The sequence below is a fragment of the Astatotilapia calliptera genome, chromosome 18 (assembly GCF_900246225.1).
Source record: "Astatotilapia calliptera chromosome 18, fAstCal1.2, whole genome shotgun sequence".
NCBI lineage: Eukaryota > Metazoa > Chordata > Actinopteri > Cichliformes > Cichlidae > Astatotilapia > Astatotilapia calliptera.
Window position 1 is genome coordinate 14,857,170 of NC_039319.1, and position 22,675 is coordinate 14,879,844.

Consider the following 22,675-nt stretch of genomic DNA (forward strand, 5'->3'; position numbering starts at 1 on the left):
AGCCTCCCAGTCTCCAAACCAAACATCATAGGTCTCACTACCATATTGTAAAACTTCTTTCACTCTTGCTACTACCCTTCTGTCACAAATCACCCCGGACACTCGTCTCCACCCACTCCACCCTGTCTGCACTCTCTTCTTCGACTCTCTTGTGCTGTCTATTGTTTTGGATGGTTGTCATTTACCTTCATGCACGTTCAGATTTCCACCTGTCTCCCTCCTGTTCACACACATGTATTCAGTCTTGCTTCTACTGACTTTCAGTCATCTTCTCTCCGGTACCTATACCTCTCCCAGTTCTCTTCCACCTGCTCCCTACTCTCACTACAGATCACAGTGTCATTTGCAAACATAATGTACTGAGACTCCTACTTGACCACATCTGTTATTTCTACTGCACAGGACACTCACTGTCTCCATACATGTCCTGCACCACCCTCACATACTTTAGCGCCTCTCCTGACTTCCACATACAAGACCACAGTTCTTTCAGTTTTTTGATTTTTGGTGGGCTTTTTGCAGCCATATGAATTGACACGAATTTAGAACAAAATGGGATCCAACACACAGAAAATGCATAAGTCATGAATGGGTAAGTCAGAGGGCACCTTTTTTAATTGTTTCAACTGAGTAATAATATATACTGTAGTTATCAAGACACATATTGATTGTCCATTTATTTATTATGATTTTTAGAGTTTTTCTTTCTGTACAGTCAAATACCAAATATATTGATAGGATAGTGAAGAATTACTGAATGAAAACTAAGCTCACCAATAAAAAATGTTAAACTACATTTACCTACACTAGAACATATTTAAGGTAACTTCCATATTCATTGTAAGCAGTTTCAGCCTTACAGGTACTCATCAGCTTGTGTTTTCCTTGTATACAAAATTATGTACCAGATTGTCAAACTATTAAACTTTAATCACCCCAGATTACATTTTAAAATGTGAGATTAGATTATTTTTTAATTGTCTGTTTAAAAATTGAAAGGACTAATTCTCATATGAATATGTTCTACTTTATCCCAAAAACGTCTCTCGTGTTATTAGCGCGCTAGCTATTTTCATGGTGATCTAACATTTGTTTGTACTGGAGATTTTGTTCCTTTTTATTTACACTCCAAGTGAAAGAACAATTCTTTAAATGATTGCTCTCTTGGGTCCCGAGAGCAAAGCCTTCCATAGGGTACTGCAAGTAAAAAGTACTGCAATAATGAGCATAAACATGCACAGAAAACACAGCATCTCACACAATATACCAGTACTTTGTGTAAGCACTGTTTTTGAAAGGCTGTTTGATCAGGTCAGTTGCACAAGCTGAATGTACAAAATGCATTTATTCACAGTAAAAACATCTTTCTAAAAAATTTACATCATTTCATTTTTTATTTAAAGGTAATCCAAAAACAATCAGATTAGATTACACTGGTTTCCAATCCAGCTGAATATACATATTCAATATACTGAATGATTGTAACCCTTTGTGTGGCCCTTGGATCAAAAATGCTCTTTAAGCCCAGTGATTCCCTGTTTTTGGACTTGTGAAAAACTGAAAATAATAATAATAATAATGTATTGAAGTTTTGTTTTTTTTTTAGCCCAGGTTGCCTGTCTGTGGGAATAGATTGGAAAACAGTTGCCATAAGTCCCCTCCAATTAAATTAAACTATACAAATTTCCACAAGGTAAACACCTCCACTGGTCCCCATGGAGGTGTGTACCCGCTGGGGCATTTGCCTGTTTTGCTTGGTAAGTAAATTAATTTCACCCTGTACTTCCACAGCAGTAAGTGTATTTTCTGGAGGTCAATGTGCACAGTGATGTTGCTGCTGTTTTTCCAAACACCTTTTTATTGATTTAATTCGCCAGCTTTAGTTTCGCTTTAGTTTTTGGCTGAACCGTCAGCTTTCCAATCCCCGTGCTGCACTGCGGGTCTGTGGACTGCAGGGGGCGCAGGGATGATTCTGAGTTCCCTGTTCTGCATAGCCGGTCAAAGAGCGCCACCTGTCGCTGATACCTATATATCTCTGTCCTCATCGGGTCCCCTTGACTGTCTCCTTCACTGTGGGCTCGCAGGCACACACAGCCGCGTATCACCAGAGCTGGCCGCTGTCCTCGCAGTACCTGAAACACCAGGGACCTTGCAATGATCTCGCTGGACTTAAATTTCAACATTTTGACTCGGGACCTGTCGCATTACCTGGAGAACCAAGTGAAAGTTGGGCTGTTCGGTTCGGGAGTGGGTCTGTCTCTGGTGCTGGGCTTCAGCGCGGCGTACACCTGCTACTATTTGATCTCAGTAGCGAAGGTAATTGACATTAACTTAAGGGTCTGTGTCTTTTGAGGGGAGTCTTCACGGTATACGGCTTGTATATCACATAAATCCCCGTGTGCGGTGTGTGGTCTTTCGCGGAGAAGCATCTTAACTGCCAGGGACTGGTGATGGTACTCGGCGTAGGTGCTGATGGAGGTGTCTGTTAGCTGGCATCAGTTTAACTGGAGGGATAACGCCGCAAAGCAGCACGTGTACGTCGGATGTCAGGCGACGGAGCAAACACTAATCCGTATATAGACCCAAAATGGGTGTTATCCATATTAAAGTTTAGCTCGTATGTAACGAGAAAAGGACTGCAGTTAGACGTCGGCATTAGGGAAGCTAGGCTAGCTTTTACTGTAAGCTAGAAATGCCGGTAGAAGGTGTTATGTAACGCCCGCTGAGCTGCCGCCGTTCATTTGTAAAGGATGGAGACGAACAGCGTTCACTAAATGAATAAAAAGAAGCTTTTCGTGTGTGACTTTAGGGTTTGAATGCATAAATGTGGTTAAAATAAACGTGGATCTGTGAAATTGCCAGTCAGAATCTCTTAAAGCGGTGGTGTCAAACATGAGGCACGGGGGCCAGAACCGGCCCGCCAAAGGTTCCAATCCGGTCTACTGGAAGGGTGGAAGTTTTTCTTTTTGTTTTTTCACTTTCTTCTTCACTGTACTACACAGGGATGAAAAACGTATGGCTGTTTAAGTGTTGGTAGAGCTAAAGTTGTTTAGCATAAATAAAGATTAAAATACTGTAGGTTTTTTTTCTTGTTCCAAAAATCATTATTTTTTATTGTTTATTTTATTCTTAATTTGCATTTATTTATTTCTGCTTGTAGCAGAAGTCACTTGACCTTTGAATACACCAGAAATATTGTAGTTCTGTAACTTTTATTAAGTTTTTGTGACTCACAGTCTTGTGAGTGGCAAAGTTTCAATAAAATGTCCGTTTTGATTTTGTTTGGGGTTTTTTTTTTTGCCAAACTAACAAACACTAAAACTAAAGATATTGCCTTTATAATTTTATTTTATTTTATTTTAGTCAGTTTTTTTTCACATCTAATTTTGTTTTGTTTAGATTTAATTACCTAGATTAACATTTGTAAACAACACATAAAAACCAATCACATCAAAATAATGCAAACAATATACACACACTTTCTTCTGCTTTCAGAGGTTTGATGGCTTGAGACAGAAAAGACAGTTTAGACCTATTTTTTGTGAAAGGGGGGGGGGGTAATTGTGCTGTGGAGATGGTAGTAGTTTAAAGGAAGAGGTCTCATCACTCACAATGTTATTGTGAGTGATGAGACACACACACAGTCCGTATAAATGCTTTCTAAACTTGGTAATGCAATTCCCAACAACATGTAATGGAAATGTAATAAAACCTGTAGCTTAAATTGCTTTAAACTGACTTCCCCACCATAAGCGATGTGATACAACCACCAGGTACTATTTGTCAGTGGATCCCGGAGGTTGCTGGCTCTCAGTAGAGGAAAACCTTTAGCAGATTGAAATGGTTGAAAATATTTGTTTTGCAGCACAAGCTGGAATTGGGGAATGTTCGCCTTCAAATAGAAGTTGTGGCTCTCTGCTTTTGCACTGAAGGCAAACAGGATCTGTTTCTAGTTTGCACTACACTTTTCACCGTTTCACTACAGCTCGGGGACTAGCTGGCCAGTGTTTGTGGATAAATCTGCCACTTCCATTCAAACTACACCAGCTACTAAAGAAATACCTATAGCCATTTTTCCTAGTGAGAGGTGGTTGCCAGGGGGTGAGTGACTGGTCTTTAGACCTGCGTTGCCATGGAGAGTACCCGCAACTAGGGCTGCTCAATTAATCGAATTTTAATCACGATTACGATCTGGGCTTTCAACGATCATTAAAAATGACTGAGCCGATTATTAGCCCCTCCCTCATTTATCCGCGACACCTTAAAGGCCGGTCCGTGAAAATATTGTCGGGCATAAACCGGTCCGTGGCGCAAAAAAGGTTGGAGACCGCTGATTAAGAGGACCCGAGGGAAGCTCGGAAAGCTAAGCAGAAGTTATTTGGAGAGGAGAGTGACTGCTGTTGGTTGAAAAGAGAGGTAAAAAAAAACTTCAGTGGCGTTGCACACTATTTTATATTATTTTTTAAAGTCATTGTTAACCCTTTAAATCCGGTCAGAGCAGCACGCTCCGTTTTGTGTAACTATTTTTAAATCCCTGTAGAACCTGAACCCTGTAAGCTAGCGCAATAATTTGTTTTGCATATGAAACCAGAGGAGTTGTACTTACATCTTATGCCATCAGCTTGTCCTAGGTCACGGTTTCCTTCCACATAAAGCTTTGCAAAAATTGCATAAAAAGCGCTTGCAGGAACAAAAACGTAATATTCCAGAAACACGCTTTGCCGATCCGATCAGCTGTTCGTAACACTTCCCACATTGAAAAAGTCGTCAGCCCGAACTGTTGCATGTCCGCCATTTCCTGGCCGAAACCGGAAGTGACGTCATTTTCGCGGAAATGTAGTTTTTTACTTGTAGGCCTTAAAAGCCTACACTGGTCATGTTTGACTTTTCTGAATAGTTTCTGGGATGCTTAGAGCTCGAATTGCACTGCTGGAAATAGTTTATTTTTGATGCACGTGCTGTTTTCTTTGCAAATTTGCATCATAGGATTGTTTTTTTGTTTTTCCTGCAGTATATAAAAATTGGTGTATCTCCAAAATAAAACTATGAAGACACTCACAACAAGTTTCCTGTTGTTGTAAACTATTTTTTGCAACTTTTTTGTATTTAAAGTTTTGAGGGATAAACCTCTTAAATTTCTCCAAGTAGAAATATATGTAAAAAAAAACAAAAACGATTTTCAATTTTTTTTGTAATTTATTGCACTTTTTTGCAATTAATGTAGTTACTATGGACTTAATGCATACATATTATTAAAATATGGGCTATAACAGTTATTTAGCAACTTGAAATGCTCCCACAAATGGCACTACAGCATGTAAAAAAATAATATAAGCTCTGGCGGACTTGGTTCTATAGTAGGTCTTAAAGGGTTAAATAAATATCGTCAAATAATCGAGATCTCAATTTCAGTGAAAATAATCGTGATTACCATTTTTGCCATAATCGAGCAGCCCTACCCGCAACCTCCAGCAACCACTTTTATACCCTAAGTCAGGGAATGCAAATTGTGTGTGTGTGTGTGTGTGTGTGTGTGTGTGTGTGTGTGTGTGTGTGTGTGTGTGTGTGTGTGTGTGTGCGCGTGTTTATTTCTTTACATTAAAAGGTTGGTTATTATGCAGTTGTTTAACTAGGCCAGCTCACTTGAGATTATATTGGGCCATGTGTGGCCGATGAGTTTGACACCCGTGACTTAATGCAAAGTAAGCAGCTTGTTTTGCTTGAACGTGGTTGTGCACATTAATCATGCACAACTGTAGGTTTATGCACTCATAAAGCAAACTCTGTCACAGTTAGATCTGTATTGGTCTGTATTAGATGTGATTTGATGATAATGAATATATTTAGATTTAGCTTTACCGCATGTGACAGTAAATTTATTATTACAGTAATGGGTCTATTATTAAGACTAAATAACAGCACTTTAAATTAGTCCTGTAGGGAGACGAAGTCTCTTATATGATTTTAACCTGTGCCATCCTACATTCACGTCTGTTTTGCAGAAGCCACAGCTGATCTCTGGAGGTAAGAAGTTCTACCATTTTCTGAGGGAGCAATGTCCAGTAGTGTCAGAGACCTACTACCCCACCTTTTGGTGTTGGGAGAGCCGCATCCAGACTCTGCTGAGACCTTTCGTCACAGCCAAACCGGGGGTCATCTACAGAAAGTAAGTCCCCGCTGTGACTGATGTGCCAAATGTCACTTTCATCCTCTAAGCTTATATTTTATTTCTCCTTTGAATCAATTTTGTTCCGCAAGAGATTTCAGCATTACTAAATGTCAGGGAAAACATTTTGAGTATTTTGCTGCTGACTGTGCTTGGCTTTATCAAACTTGCTCACTGAGAAATTGCTGTTGGTCGTTCTTTCCAGTGCCACAACTGGAAACAAATCCGGCTCTTGTTCTTTGCCAATCTCCAAAGCCCAGAGGAGAAAGAGATCCTTTGTGTCACCGTGCTGGCTTGGTCCGCCAGGCCTGCTCCTTGAAAATGTTCATTCTGCTGAAGATTAATTGGCACTGCATTCCCTACCCCCCACATATCTCAAGATATGAGATTAGAATGAGTGAAGACAGATTTGGTTTTAATTATAACACATGTATAACTTATTTATTTGTTTTCACTTGGGGAAAAAAAGACCCTCATTTTTCACGTACATGCGTTTTGCCCAAGTCTGTGTGTTTATAACTGTAAACTGTACAACTGATCTGATGTCCTTATGTTTAGGTGTCTGTACCATGTACTAGACATTAGAGTAAAAGACAAAAATACAATCTTTAATATTCTTTTTCCTTGTTTTCTTAATTCCTTACATAAAACCACAGCTGATTTTGTTTAAATATGACTTTTAATTCAAGGGAAACGGTAAAGAATTAAGAACTGTACACTATTAATCTGCCACAAGGACTTTGACACTGCCTCTGCTTTTCACAGAGATCTTTGTCAAGGAGAAAAATGCTCCCATAATGCCCCTGGGTGTACAGATGCTAGTGGAGGCCTGTGCTACCGCATCAAACCTAGAAAGACTGATAGTTGCATTCACTCAAGTTATTATCACATGGCCTCCGGGGACAGCAGGACACTCCTCCTATAATGAAGTTATACAAGGTTGACCCAAGGACGGACAGCGTGAAAGATGTCCGATGTATCGTAGGCTGTCTGGGTGAAATTCCACTCAGCTTGTTGTCATAGCTGGGGATTAGCACCACGGACTCTGCTGGTTTCTCCGAATTGGCCTTTCTTGACTTTAAAGTCTCACCTCAGGTGCATATTTCATGGCCGTTCTGTAATTTCACGCTGTCTCTCTTAACCGCCGGACGGCCAAGTTGGGCTCAGCGGCTGTCGCGTGTGTGCGTTTGTGTGTGCGGAGCAGGTTTAAAAATGCACCGAGACTGAATTACATCATCTGCCACGCACGGGTTGTGCATCCACGAAATTGATTAGCTATAAGAACCCATTGGTGCAATGGCCTCCTCTTTATTTGAATTTGCTCTGTGTTGCAGAGTCTGCTGACAAGGTGCTCGCAAGGGAAATGAGGCAGCTGTCAGTGAGTGTTGTGCTCACATATCCAGTCCCCACTTTAGCAGCGTGTGTAACAGATGCAATGAAGTAATCCCGTTACTTAAAAGTATTAATTGTGATGTGAAAGAAGAAGTGGACTATTTCCACTGTTTTTATAGCTATTTCATTAGCAGATATGCTTTTTAATTCAAATTTCACACCAGTGTTGTCCCATGCTTGTGTCTGACTGTATATATACTGTATATATACAATGGATGAAACGAAGAAGACGATATATACAGGCGCACAGAGTGATCATTGTCAGGAAGACCGGTGTTGCTGACTTGCGTGTCCTTCTCGTCTCTGCAGTGAGCTCATTAAAGCAGCAGATGGAGGACAGATCTCTTTGGATTGGTTCGACAACGATGACAGCCTTTCTCATCCCGACCCTGCCACCAGGCCCACAGTCCTCCTCCTCCCCGGTCTGACCGGCACCAGCCGAGAGTCCTACATCTTACACATGGTCCAACAGAGCCGGGATCTGGGCTATAGGTGGGTGGTCTTGGCTGAATAGCCTGGCTGACTCAAAGAACTGACAATTTCTCTGCTTTATGTTCTAATTTGCTATCCACACAGACTGCAGATTTCATGTCCAAATAAAGTGAAAGAACTTTCACTGGCTTTCATGATTGCAAAGTAAAATCTGCAACCAGTTCTATAGTGCTTTTGCAAGATTTTTTATACCTTTATATAATGGGTCCATGAGTGACAGGGGCTCGGGGTTATTTGAGGTGAAATCACAAATAAAGTGGGCAGCTAAGCTCCGTGTCGAGAGCTGCTTTTGTAAATAGCCAAATGTAGCCCGAGCTTGAAGAGTTGCAGAGGGAGGCACTTTTTTCCCCCTCCACTTTCCTTCATCTCCAATAGGCCCTGTCTATGTTCTCTCTGCACTCATTCTTTCACACAGATTTGGAAAGGCATGGGAAGAGAGCCGGCAAACTCAGCATCTTCCACCCCTCTCCCCTGTCTGTGTAGCTTAATTAATTACAGCTTATCCGGGTACAAGCTTTGCAGCTTAGCCCGGACCAGCCTCCGAGTGTATGCTGCAGCGTGTGTTTAAGCACTCCACCACCACCACCACCTCCTTCTCCCCCCTCCTCTCGCCCAGCACCCTGTACAGCTCTGCCCTGCTGCTGCTGCTGCTGCTGCTGAGTTATGCCGATTATAAAAACAGCAGGTCTGACTCCAGCAGATAATAGATGACTGGCGAGATGCTGATGCCTTTGCTTTGCAGTACAAACACAGTTCCTTCACACAGCTGTGCCTCCCTGCGCACTTCATCGTATACACAGTTCATTTCTTTTATGTAAGAAATGTTTGTATAAAGAAATCTGGGCTGTTGCTTTCATTTGGACGTGAGCTTTTATAGGCTTTTGATTAACTGTAAAATCCTGAAATTGGAAGGAAATGTAAAAAATAAGCCATTTACTAGCGATTTAGCCAGTTTGAAATCTGAAGTTGGTTAGTTTACACCAATCGAAGGCACATTTGAGGATGTTTTATCAGCAAACTTTGGATTTTCTTCTGGAAAGCTGAGTAAAAGAGCTAGTCAGTGGTTGTTTAATGCACTAATCAGTTCAGATCTCCTTATATTACATACACATGTACAACATAGACAATTACTTTGCAACATGCAGTTAGTTTTTATAGTAATAAATCCAAATATTATGTATAAAATGTCAAGAAACAGCACTACATTCTCGACAAACTCAATCTAATATATTCAAAATGTAACATTTACCTGCTGCCCATTAAATTTGACGGTGATTATTAAAATTATATATGTTTTGTGGATTTCAGATGCGTGGTTTTCAACAACAGAGGAGTTTCTGGTGAAACATTACTGGTAAGATCTGTTCCAACACGTGTCAAAGATTTCATTCTTTTTTTTTTCTTCTTTTTCGTCCGTGAGCGCCGTCCATGTTCACAGCGTCAGACACGACTGTTTAGGACAGCTGACCTCCCTGTAGAGTTGCTCTTTTTCTTCTGTTGCACACGTGTCGCAGAGCCCACAGGGAGCCTCAGTGGACGCCGAACAGACAATGTTGCTGCACAGCAGGGATTAAGTTACAGACAGATACTGTATTTTAATGCCGAGCCACAGAAATATGAGCTCGCCAAACACGTGCTGTCCCGACACCTGGCTTAATCTCTCCTCTTGCACTCGGGTATATTGAGCTAATACAAATTAGCTCAAACTTGGATATTGTATTCCATGCACATTGCATTTAATGGCTCCACTCTCTGCACTCTCTGCATGTCTCTGCTTTAGAATAGAGATACCGTCTACTACCTGCTACATTTACTATCACCATTGCATAGAGATTTTAGTCAAAGTGGTGTTTTATCACCTGGAGAGAGTGCACAAAATCAAACCTTCAGATTTGAAACAAGAGCAAAGGATCCAGTGTCACTGTGTTTGATTGGGGTTTACATCCAGAACTCAGTTGGTTCAGCTGTTATTACATTTGAGCTGGACCCTGTAATCCTGGCACCGTACCAGGTCGTTGGGGCAGTTTTCTCCCTCTGTCAGTGGAGAAAATGGTGCGATATTCAGTGCAAATGCTTTAGCACTTGTATGCTTCTCTGTCCAGTAAGTGTGAATATCCTCCATTGTTCAACCAGGCCAGTTTTTCCAAATGGCCCACTGTGTGAAAGATGCACACTGATACAAAGATTATCCCTAAGTGCTATAGCCCTATTTCCAGACCTTGAGAAAACGCCTATTACATTACACTCTCCTGTGGAGTTGCTTTGCAGTGAATATGTTCACTCTGCTAAGTCTGTTCCCCTGAGACATTATTAATTTGTTGTTTTGTTATATATTCAATATAAAAATAAGCATAGTAAGATCTGGTGGCCTATTAAAGTTCTGCTCTTGTCCAGAACTATTAAAGGAAGCATAAGAGAACAGAAAAGCAGGAATATAGTTTGCCTGAGCTTCTTCTTGAATCCTAATGAGCAGCCTTGGAGAGCTGAGAAACTGGACTTGTTAAATAGGCTCCTTCAAGTTAGAGCAGGCTTGTTTTAAATGTTAAGTAGCCTGCACTGAGTGATAACACTGTTTCAAGTCGAATAAAATGTCACCCCCACATACACAGAACAGCATTCTTATCATACTCAGAAATTGCCAAATAAACAATAATAATGAGTCTCAGAAAAATGGGTTATCCTGTGCTGGCCTGCTAAAACATTTTTTATGTAGATACACAGCGTGAACAGGTAAATGTGAATCCACTTTTCATGGCTTTATAGAGAGGAGATTCTCGTGGTCTACTGAGCAAATGACTGAAGGTTTCAATAGAGTTCACTCACTGGATACTTCATTATGTACACCATGCTATTACTGAATTGGAATGCCCTTTGCCTTCAGAGCTACCTTAGATTCAATAAGGTGCTGAAAATATTCCTTAGAGATTTTGGTCCATATTGTTGTGATAGCATCACCCAGTTGCTGCAGATTTATTTACTGCACATCTTTGGTTCCATCACAGGTGCTTTATTGGATTGATACTGACTGTTAAGGGCATTTGAATACGGAGAACTCTGTGACATATTAAAAAAAACCAGTTTGAGATGATTTAAGCCTTAGTGATAACACGGTGCGTTATCCTGCTGGAACCAGCCATCAGAAGAATGGTACACTGTGGTCATAATGGGATGTACATGGTCAGCAACAATACTCTGGTAGATTAGGGCATTTAAACAACACTCAGTTGTTACTAAGGGGCCCAAAGTGTGCCAAGAAAATATCCATATTATCATGAGATCACTGGCAAAAGCTTGAATGATCGATACTAGGCAGGACGTATCCATTGCTTTCAACTCATCAGACCAGGCAACACTTTTCCAATCTTCTGTTGCCCAATTTTGGTGGTCCCAATGGGAGCCTCTCTTTCTAGTTCTTATCTGAGAGGAGTGATAGTCATTGTGGTCTTCTGTTGCTGCTGTAGCCCATCTGCTTTAAGGTTTAACATGTGTGTTTAGAGATGCTGTTCTGCATGCCTTGTTATTTGAGTAGCTGTTGCCTAAATGCCAGTTCAAAGCAGTCTGGCCTCTGGACAAACATTTTCACCCAGAGAATTGCAGCTCATTGGATATTTTCTCTTTTGAAGGCCCTTCTTTGTAAACCCTGGAGATGGCAGTGTGGAAAAATCCCAGCAGATCAGAAATTTTTGAAATACTCAAACCAGCCTTTCTGGCACCAACAACCACATCACATTCATTTAAATCACCTTTCTCCTCTATTCTGATGCACAGTTTGAATTTCAGTATGTCTGTGGACTGTCAGCCTGTCTCCATAAAATCCTTTAGAAGAAACAGCTGCTCTACCAAACTAATAAACTGTAATGTCATCTAAGTTTTTACTATACTAAGTTTCCAGTTTTCACTTTTGTTGGGTCTTCATCGTGGTTTTGACAGAGACAAAGAATCAGAAAGGCAGGAGTGACTGTGTTATGTTGCTGTCATACCCAGACCCCAAGGACCTACTGTGCAGCCAACACAGAGGATCTGGAGACTGTTCTTGAACACATCCAGAGGGCCTATGAAGCTGCTCCACTCATGGCTGCAGGAGTGTCCATGGGCGGGTAATGGAGCCACTCTTTACAAGCTAGCTTGCACATACTGCTAATAAAAGTCAGAATAAACATTAAAGCTACTTTTCACGATGCAGCTTTAGTAAACTGTGAGATATTGAACATTTACTGTGTGTTGGGGACATGTCAGTGCTTTGTTTTATTATTTTCCAGTTGTCTGCCAAATAATGTGTTTTTTATTGCACAACGGTAATCCTCTGAATTGGGGGATTGGTCATTCAGTTTCCCTCTGTCCCTTCATCTCTCCCTCTCTCCATATTCAGGATGATGCTGGCAAACTACTTGGGGCGCAAGGGCCGGGAAACCTGTCTGAAAGGGGTCGTGGTCTTCTCAGCGGGCTGGGATGTGTTTGAGTGCACCGCTTCACTGGAAAAACCCCTGGACCGTTTCCTCTTCAACTCCTACCTCACCAGCTGCCTACAAGCCTCTGTGCACAGGTCAGCCAGGGCCAGAGCAGGGATTAACACAGCCACTAAGTCACTGCCAGTGCTAGATTCTAAACAGAGGCTTGAACAACTGGGTTTCAAATATTTATGTTTGGTTTGCTCATTTAAAAGTTGTGGGGGGGAGGGGTATGCTTTATTATTTGTTAGGTGATGAACAAAACATTTAAACAAAGCCTGACTACATATCCACAATATATTCCTACTTGTGTGTTAATATGAGCAATGACATATACATATATATATATTTACCTAGTGCTGCCTCATCATTTTTCTTATTGGATATCACTGAGTTTTTCCTAAGTTATTGTGTTAGAAGAAGAAGTAAAAGAAGATATTTTTTATTAATCCGGTTAGAAAATTTAATTAAAACTAAATAGCTCAAATACGTAGACTAGTGACAGCTCGATAAATTACAATATGACAAAACAAATATTTTAATAAGGTAAAAGCCTAATCGGAAATCAATAAATGCTTAATCATACTTAAGTAAATAATAATTATGATGATGTAGTGGTTTGCGCTGTTGCCTTCCAGCAACAGGGTCAAAGGTAAAGGTCAAGGCTGAACCACCTTTACATGGTGTCACTCTGGGTAATCGAGACTTCCCCTCGCTGTCTCACTGTCATTTGCTGTGTAACCATATGTCAAATGCAGGATGGATAAATAGCTGAGTGTAAACCTAAAGAGCACCTTTATTGCATTGATGATGATGATGATGATGATAGTAAATCCAGAAATCCAGACTAATAACAGACTAAAGGACTAATAACTGATTTAATAGCCAGGGACAACACAAGGGTGGATTGATAAACACTGAGGAGAAGACAGTGCTATTTCTACACATGAGGGTAATTAGTAGAAGTGGACACAGCAGGGTCATGAGGCACATGTGATTGTAATGAAAGACATTGAGGCATGAGGTGAAGTAAAACTAAACACAAAACACAAGTGAGAAATAACGCCTAAGATAAGGCAGGAAGTGAGAAACAATAAACAGGGAAACGCAGACACGGGACTGAACTAAACGAAGAAGAATTGACACAAACGCAGAAGACGGGAAACACTGAGGAAACAAATGAAACTGGAAAAATAAATTATAACAAGAACTAAAGGCTCCAAAAATGCTAGAGAATAAATTAGGATCAATAGTCACCATTATGAACAGCTAATGAATTCAATGCCAAAAGTTCAAAAAGCCACAGTCCAGAATTAATAGATGGATAAAAATATTCTTATATAATACACAAATGACATCCACAAATGGCATCTTCATGTTGCCTAGCAACTGCAATTTTTTCTAGCATTTATGCAATTAACATTTAACAAAAGCATCAACTCATTTAGATCCACAAAAGTTGAATTGAAGCTGCCTAGCAACGGGCTAAAACGGCCCATTTTTCGCAGCCTCTACAACCCCCACGTTTTTTACTTCTCTTGATGCGAATGAGAATATCAGTTCATGCTTATTTTAAATAAATATAACTGATATTAGCTTATCATCAAGCCAATTGTGTTCTTTAGAATATTGCTATTTAAGACAAATACTGATGACAACGTTTGCACATCTGAAACCGGGATCATGCTGAGAGGAAATGAAGGCTATGTGTGAGGAGCTGAATTTCATTAGCAGGAGGAATGTTCTCATATCGATGTTGATGTTTTATTGAAAAAAGCTTTTTTGAATTTATCTTTTCTTTTCCGGGGTAGATTATTATATTGTTACAACCTTGTCAGCATTTCTGGGGAATATTTTCAAATGCAAGTCATGTAACCTAACAGCAGTTAGTGACCTGTTTTTTGTTTTTGTTTTAAATCTGCCCCGCAGGCACAGACCAGTGCTCGAAAAATGTTACGACATTGATCATGTCATGAAGGTAGGGGATTATTTTCAGCGGCGTTAAGCCATGCCAATTTCATTAAATAAAGTAGACCGAATAAATCGTTTTACCGCATTCCCACAGGCAAGGACCATCCGAGAGTTTGACGAGAGGTTCACCTCCATAATGTTTGGTTATCCTACCAATGACGACTACTACCGCGATGCCAGTCCTGTCCACAGGCTCAAATCTGTGCAGGTGCCAATGCTATGTCTCAACGCTGCTGACGATGTCTTTTCTCCATCTCACGGTGAGTCTCCAGTCCAAAGTCCAGTTCATGGGTGAAAATACTTCAACTACGTGAACTAATGATAACATTCTGGCATGTCATGTAAAGACATTGCACAGAGATTAAGCAAAAAAAACCAAAACAAAACAAAAAGTGAATTCTGTGTTTTGTTTGCAGCCATTCCAGTGGAGGCAGTGAAACAGAACCCTAACCTGGCCATGCTCATTACCCATCACGGCGGCCATATTGGTTTCCTGGAGGGCCTGTGGCCACGTCAGAGCACTTATATGGACCGAGTCTTCAAGCAGTTTGCAAAGGCGGTCATTGAGCAAAGCAACCAACTCAAAGACCTCTCCTGATAAGAAGATGTAACTGATGTTCTAGTTTTACATTTTTATTATGTCTTCTTGATACATTCTGTCCTTTATTTCTTCCATTTTAAATCCCATTCTTGTTTTTTATACCTTATTCAGCCCTTTCTGCATTACATCTACCTTTTCCTCTCTACCAGACCAGTTCTGCAGTTTTTCTTTCTTCTGATGACTTCTTCTATCCTTGCCCTCCATAGGTCTGTTCTATTTTTGCTGCCACAAGCAAAAAAAAAAATCCTCATTCTTTCTCATTTTAAAGGGCACATTTTATTGAATGCAGCATTTGTGTTGCACTCAGCATTAATTTATTGATTCCATACAGTTAAAAGTCTGTAGTCCTGCAAGCAAAGCTGTTCATGTCACAGCTGAAATACTGAATCTGTGCCCATTTGTGCATTAGCTAGCTAAAGAATTATGTGATTACCGTGTGCAATCATCAGTACTGTACATGAGATTCCAATCATTTTTGTTTATGAAGCATCCTCTATTGCTTTTATCATGAAGACATCTGTAGGATTTTAGCCCTCAGGGATTTTTTTTTATTTCCTTAACTTCATTTTCCTTAACTTCTTTCCCTCCTTTGTACTTTCTCAGTTATTCTCCTGGAGTTTGAGTTTTTCTAAGTTTACGTCCACACAAAGTTATTTATTTTCTTCTAAAGTAATAGTTTCATATTTTTGTCTTTTGAGTTGTGAAGCTTGAATTGACTTTCTTTTAAATATGATGCTAATATCATGAGATGAATAGCTTAAAGATTGGAAGCATAAAGATTGGAAGCAGAGGAAAGCAGCGCCTCTGAAGCTCTAAATAAAATGCAGTGCCGTGAAAAAGTATTTTCCCTCTTCCTGAGTTCTTAGGGTTTTTTTTCATATTTTCATACTTCAGATCAGCAAAATAAATTTTAATATTTAACAAAGATAACCAGAGTAAATACATAAAAATCTGTGTGATGATCTGAACCATGTAAGTAATGTAATTTAATAAATGTGCAAAAAAATAAACAAATCAGGAAGAGGGAAAATACTTTTTCTCTGCATTTTAGTGTAATGTTACTAAGGGATACTTCCCTCTCGTTGCCAGGAGAAGAATTGTCACGGGAGAGGAGTACCCACAAATTAAACATGAAATTGCAAAGCTCTTATATTTTGGCATAATTTTTGTCGCTGTTAATAAATAATCAGAAAGCACTCATAAAGAAACGTAAGTCCTCGAATGCAGTAGTTTGAGCTCGCTGCATAGTAATTACACATTTTAAAGCAAAAAAGTGCAAATTTAATTGGTTTTTATCTTATTTATTTATTTATTTGTTGCATAGTTGACATTTTGCTACATCAGATGGTCTAAAATAAGTATTAAAATATAGGTTTGCCTAAAATCTGTCCAATAATAATAAGTACTCACCTTTACCACACACAGACAGATAATGTAGTGCCTGGACTAAAGCTTTGTTTCTTTTACCTCTGAGTTGTCAGAGGTAGGAGTGACGCCACTCTCGAGTTGACCGTTCCAGCTGTAGTAGTAGTACGTGGAAAATATCGTATTTTGGGTTATTTCCAAATTTTTTGTAGTTTATAATTTTGACTTCTCAGATGCATAACTCATAATTTTTGAGTTATTAAGTAATTTAGCTCCCCCCCCCCCCCCCCCCCCCCAAAATTAAAAAATAAAAAGCTTGTGTAGAGTTCAAATTGGAAAGTCCTACATCAAAGTTGGGATTTCCAACTCTTCAGTTGGAACACAGTATATTTCCTAGTCTCATGAGTGACTTTAATGTGTTTGGTTACCCGTGTAACCCTGGTTCTCTGAGGTATCTCATGATAGGATATGCCCTCCGACGTAACGAAAAGCTCCACTAGCACAAAGTCCTTCTACGATCTTAATTGCTGATCTATTTGGTTCAAGTCCACTGGATGTCTTTGTCATCAGTGCGTGCGAACATCTGTGTGGGCATCTGCGTACCTGCCTGTTTTTTGTGACTGCACGGAGTCGTCTGTGAAGAATTTAAATAACAGTGGACCAGCTACCCATCTATCCCAGGCAGTGGGCATAAAACAGACTTCAGAGAAGTGTAACAGAAAAAACTACGCAGCTATTGAGTCTCGAACTGTAAATCAATGTCCATCTCTGCAACAGAGTATAATCAATGCTTAAAGCCTAGGTTATGCTCTGTTAGTTCATTATCATGTAAACTGTCTGCAAAAAGAATAGGCAGACACACGGACATCCACAGAAACCTGCTAACCATCTGATGACGAAGGGCTCATTTATAATAGCCCTTGGCCTCAATGTATAAAAGCAATGTATATTTGTCAGTCCGCTAGTTGAGGCTGCCATTTTAATAAAAAAATTTTTAAAAAACAGGAAAAGTCTACCTAAATCAACCTGTTTTAGAGCTTTACAGGGATAACCAAGCTGAGTTAGTTTCCCCCTTCTTTCATTCTTTATGCTAATCAAGTAACCGGCCTCTGGCTGCAGCTTCATATGTAGCAGACCGAGAGTGGAGTGGTGTCAGCCTCCTTATCTATCCCACACTGCGAAACCGAACAAGCATATTTTGAATTGTTCCTGTCTGTATGTCTCCTGCATGCACTTTTATTTTGACTCATTCTTCCATTCATGCACCAAATAGTTTTACGACATGGAGACAAATTCATCAATGACGAGGAATGTAAAATTGCACTATGTAAGTTGAAAAATTCCTTAATGCAAAGCACTTCATTTCATGAGAAAAATGAAAGTGCATCCCAAAGGTTGAACAGAGCAAATGAGAGTATGGAAATTTCACAAGGTTTTCTTTCTTCAAATGTTGAAAACGAGTCCTTAACGTAGGTCTGAGGGTGCTAGACTCAGTGGATGTGAATGAAATAATGCACACGGTGACTGAAAGTGTTAGATGTTGCTTTACTAAATGCAAAGCCTGGTTTCCAGTCATTTTTTGTTTTCTTTTGCCAACAATGATCAAGGGGCTGGCTACCATGTATGAGTTAGTATCAGTGAAACAATCAGATCTGACTGGAAGCCAGACTTTCAGTAATGCACTGCGTGAAGGATTTTTCCTGTTCCTGTGGAATTATTATTTTTGTGTTTGTTTGTCCTACCAAGTGTCCATTGTGCAGCATGTGTCTTATCAGTGTCATCATGTCCTGAACGTTAACACCACTTTGTAATATGTAGCACAAAGGACATGTTTGTCTGTTCATAGGATTCATTTCATTTTTTTACACTGTATAAAAAGAAGAAAATTAAACATTCGGTTTAACATGTGCGGCAATAAAGAGTTTAACTTTAAAACAATGTCTCGATATAAGTACTAGTATATACGGATTATCAACATGAGTGTAATATGCTGTATTTAATAAATAAATAAACAAATTCTAAGTCATTTTGGCTCCTGTCTCCAGATTTGTTTCTTTTTTCTTTCTATTCTTTTAAACTTGTTTTTTCTGTAATAATTACATTTAGAACACAAAGTTGGATAGCCTTCCCAAGAGTCGCGTGAGACTGCCTTCATCATCGTCCTCTGACGCCAGGACATTTGACAGTCCACCATTTGAGCTGGCTTACTGCGTGACCGCTGTGTCACCAAAGGGTCACACTGTCTCTCCTTTCACGCCATCGGATTGGGATTTGGGCCTTAGAATTGACTCGCTCCACACTCATGAGCTTAGCTGTTGATAGGATATGCATGACTGCAGTAGTGGATGTGATCCACCAAAAGCCAACTGTAATCCGCCAGCACTCCACTTCCCCACAGACCAAGCCCTCAATAAGCCCACAGACAGATGAGCTTCGGTTATATGAAAACCTGTGATTAATTAGAGTAGACTGCCAAGAAGGGTGAGTAATTTTGTCTATCTATCTAATATAAATGTCCCACTTTGGACTTTACCCTCCATATCTGATCCAATTGTTGCTTTTTCTTGACATATCTACTGGGATTGCCACCAAAAAAATTTAAAAAGTGGCAAATTTCATATACATACATATCTCTGAAGCATAAGCAATAAGCATGTTTGTGTGTGCTTGTTTCTTCTTCTACACAGTCATGAGTTGAGCCCCAAACTTGGCACACAGGTGCATAATAGTCCCCTGGTGGTTTTTTATCTACAGTAGATATTATGGCATCATCAAGTTGCCTGGCAACCACATAGCAATGGGCTAAAATGACATGGTTTTAGCATTTGTGCACCTGTAACGCCTTATAATAGCATCATATCGTTTTTATTCTGTGACAATAACTTCTCATTTATATCCACAAAAGCCATCTTGTTGCCTGGCAACCACCTAGCGATACTCTACTTATTTTTTGGTCTTTATTCACCTGCAACGCCTTGCAAAAGCAGCTCATCGTTTCAATTTCACCAAAAACATCTCATTTGTATCTTTTTGTTTTACTTTTCTTCAGTTTAACCATTACACAGTCTTCATAGGTCATGATTTAACAAAGTATTGTAATATTCTGACATTATTAACTGGATGACTAATCCTTAATAATATTTCAAAGAGCAGGAAGAGTATATTCTTTAGGTTTTACGATACTGTTTTGGAAAAACAGCATCTATCCCCCAACAGCATGCCCTTTTTTACCTAAGTCATGAAAACACAACAGTAATGATGGCTTTAATATATTTTATTGAAAATGAAACTTGGAAGAACAGTTAGGAGTTATTATTATAACCATCTATAACCATTACAACCATTAAACTCTGTCCTCAGGGCTATATCATAAAAAATATTCATACCTATCATTAACCATTCCATTATTTATATTAATTAAACCCAGAATAAATGCTTTCTAATTTGGGTATTGGTTATTATCTATTGATTGGTATCCATGGGTGTGGCCAGGAGCAGCAAATTTGCATTTAAAGCTACATGCACCTGTGAGCGATCGGTGAGGTATTGCTGAGCTGAAACTTTGAAGATACATTCTGGGAATATGTGAAACTTAATTTAAGCTGATAAAATGGGCTACAGTAGGAGAGAGAAATGATTTAAATGCATTTAATCTTCTGACCTTGCAGAATTTGGAAAAATATCACCTCAAAGCCCAAATTAAACAATGAAACCAAACAAGAAAACTGTGTACCACAGGAAGCTAATAGCACTGTAAATTAATAGCCTTAAAATAGTGAGTTACCCCTCTGACATCTTTGCAAGCATCAGATTTCAAACGCATAAAAATCATTAAAAACTTTTCCATGAAGAACAATCATGAGGTGCCAGAATCAGCATCCCAGGCGCCCTTTCATGCCTTTACTTTCTTATCCAGTCCTGACAGCCGCTGGCTGAAAATAGCCTTGTGTTATATCACACAGAGGTTGTAGGTTGATGGAAAGCCTGCTCTAATATTACCTCACAGGAGCTGAAATAGTAATGTCCCTGGACCAACAATGCCCCTGTGCCCTGACAGTGATGATGCCAGAAAGAGCCCAGCATTCATTATGAAGCTATTTCTCTTCTTGATAGTGAGAAAGGTCATTGTACATTATTCACAACAAAGATACAGAGGTGCTGAGATGGAAAAAAAACACATCAGGAGAGATGTTGCTTCGGAAATAAACAAGACCCCGGGGTTTACTCTTGCAGAATAAAAAGATCTGGCATTGTGTGGATGAGAGTGAGGATACTGTTAATCACAGGCTAAAGACAGGGAGCCACATGCTTGAAGAACCCTACTTAAACTTTGTATCAGTCCACTTGTCTTCAAAATACAACATGAAAGCATCAAAACCAATGGAAATCAGAGCTTATAGAATTCAAACATGCAGCCCAAATGATAAGAAGTAATGAAGGAGTTATACAGTGATCAGAAGTTTCCATACACTCATCATGGGTATTTCTTTGAACTGTTCTTTTTCCAGTATGTATACATACATATAGGATCAAAAGTATACATACACTCCCAGCAATATATTTGATTAAATGTCACTTAATCAAATGTTCTTGCTGGATAGCTGACGACTCTTCTTGGCAGAATTGGCAGAGTTCATTTCAACTGGTTGGTTTCATTGCACAGACCCAGCTTTTAAGCATAGTCCACAAATTTTCAACGGGGCTGAGGTCGAAATATTCCAAAAGCTTCATGTTATCCTGCGTTATCTATTCCAAAATCAGTTTTGATGTATTTGGGATCATTGTTCTGTTGGAACATCTGATTGTGTCCAAGTTTCAACCATCAAGCTGTTGATTTGAGGTGAAGTGAAAAATCTTTCCATCACTTTCTGCAATGCATCAGTACAAGTGTCAAAAAAATAGTCCCAGACCATGATACTGCCACCACCATGTTCCACAACCGGAACGCTGAAAACTTTACTCGCTCCGGTCCTTGTTTTGGCAAATTTCAGTTGAGCTTGAAGGTGTTGATTTGGAAGTACGAACTTCTTTCTTAGTCGGCGCCCTCTCAGTCCATGCCAATGTAAATCTCACTTCATTGTGGACAGTGATGCTGGTGTTTCAGCAATTTCCAGTTCATGGCTGGCTTGAGGCTTAGTGGTTCTTTGGTTGTTCCTAAACATCTTAACCAATTTCCTCCAAAGGGTGACAGTCTGGCTCTTTGTCCAGACGTTGGCAAGGCGATTACACATCCATGTCAATGTCAAACAAATCCTTTTTATGCTGGCAAAGATAAAGTTGTAGTTAATCATGATCTGATGTTGAGTTAAAAGACACAGTAGAACTTTCAGGACCACTTTTTAAAAGACTGAAGTGAGTGTATGCACAATTTGGACCCTGCAGGGATTAGAGAAAACACAAAATAACATCAAATTATGCAACCAATTCTTGGTTTTTTTTTAAAGTAATTAAAGATACATGCTCCACAATCCCTGGAAAGGGAACAAAAATGATCAAAAGCCCCAAATTTCCATAACATTCCTGCCCATGATGAGTATGTAAACATCTGACAACATGTGTATAATGTCTTGCAACTTTGCTGGAGCTCGCCAATTTTTGGTATGCAACTCACTCTACTGTCTTTGTGTCTGTTAACAGATTAAATCACAGAGTCGGGCACTGAAAACAAAGAGGAAAAATAACAGGATATGTTTAGATGCCATTTTATTACATTCAGACATTTTAAACAACAACAGCATGGCTCGAACATTAAGATATTCACAGCCTGCAACCACAATGGTAAACGTGAGGTAGATCAACCAGGCACCAAGGCTACCACTGTGCTGCACATAGTTATCAAACACATTTCAGTTAAGATTGTGGGAGCAAGTTGCATATTAAGTATTAAAATCAAAGAGGAAAAACACTTTCTACGGACCATTGTTTTGATCATCACTATTATATTAAATCTAGGGGTTAGGGAACATAACCGTCTTCTGGAAATAATTCTTTAAGCTGGCAACTTGTATAGTGCAAGTCCAACATTTGCAAAACCCCCAGTGACATTCAGTAGATCCAAGAATCATTCGTTTGTGTCTTGTGCAAAGCCTTCGCGACCGGTTTTGAAGAGGGCACGCTCCCTTGGCCCAAGTGAACTTAGGCCTCAATCAAATTATACACTCCAATATGATTATCAGTCCCAAATGCTTTTCAAATAAATAAAAAAAAATCCTCATGGACCTGATTCTCATTTTCAAAAAA

The 22,675-nt window shown here is 39.6% G+C and overlaps 1 protein-coding gene across 1 annotated transcript; it reads left to right on the forward strand.

Moving 5' to 3' along the window:
• Positions 1-2,128: 2,128 nt before the first annotated feature.
• abhd3 (abhydrolase domain containing 3, phospholipase) lies at positions 2,129-15,943 on the forward strand. Its single transcript, XM_026150541.1, has 9 exons — positions 2,129-2,316; positions 6,003-6,166; positions 7,868-8,050; positions 9,359-9,404; positions 12,035-12,147; positions 12,420-12,593; positions 14,428-14,476; positions 14,564-14,729; positions 14,886-15,943. The coding sequence occupies exons 1-9, from the start codon at positions 2,155-2,157 to the stop codon at positions 15,065-15,067; spliced, it is 1,239 nt and encodes a 412-aa protein (XP_026006326.1). The 5' UTR covers positions 2,129-2,154; the 3' UTR covers positions 15,068-15,943.
• Positions 15,944-22,675: the final 6,732 nt, after the last annotated feature.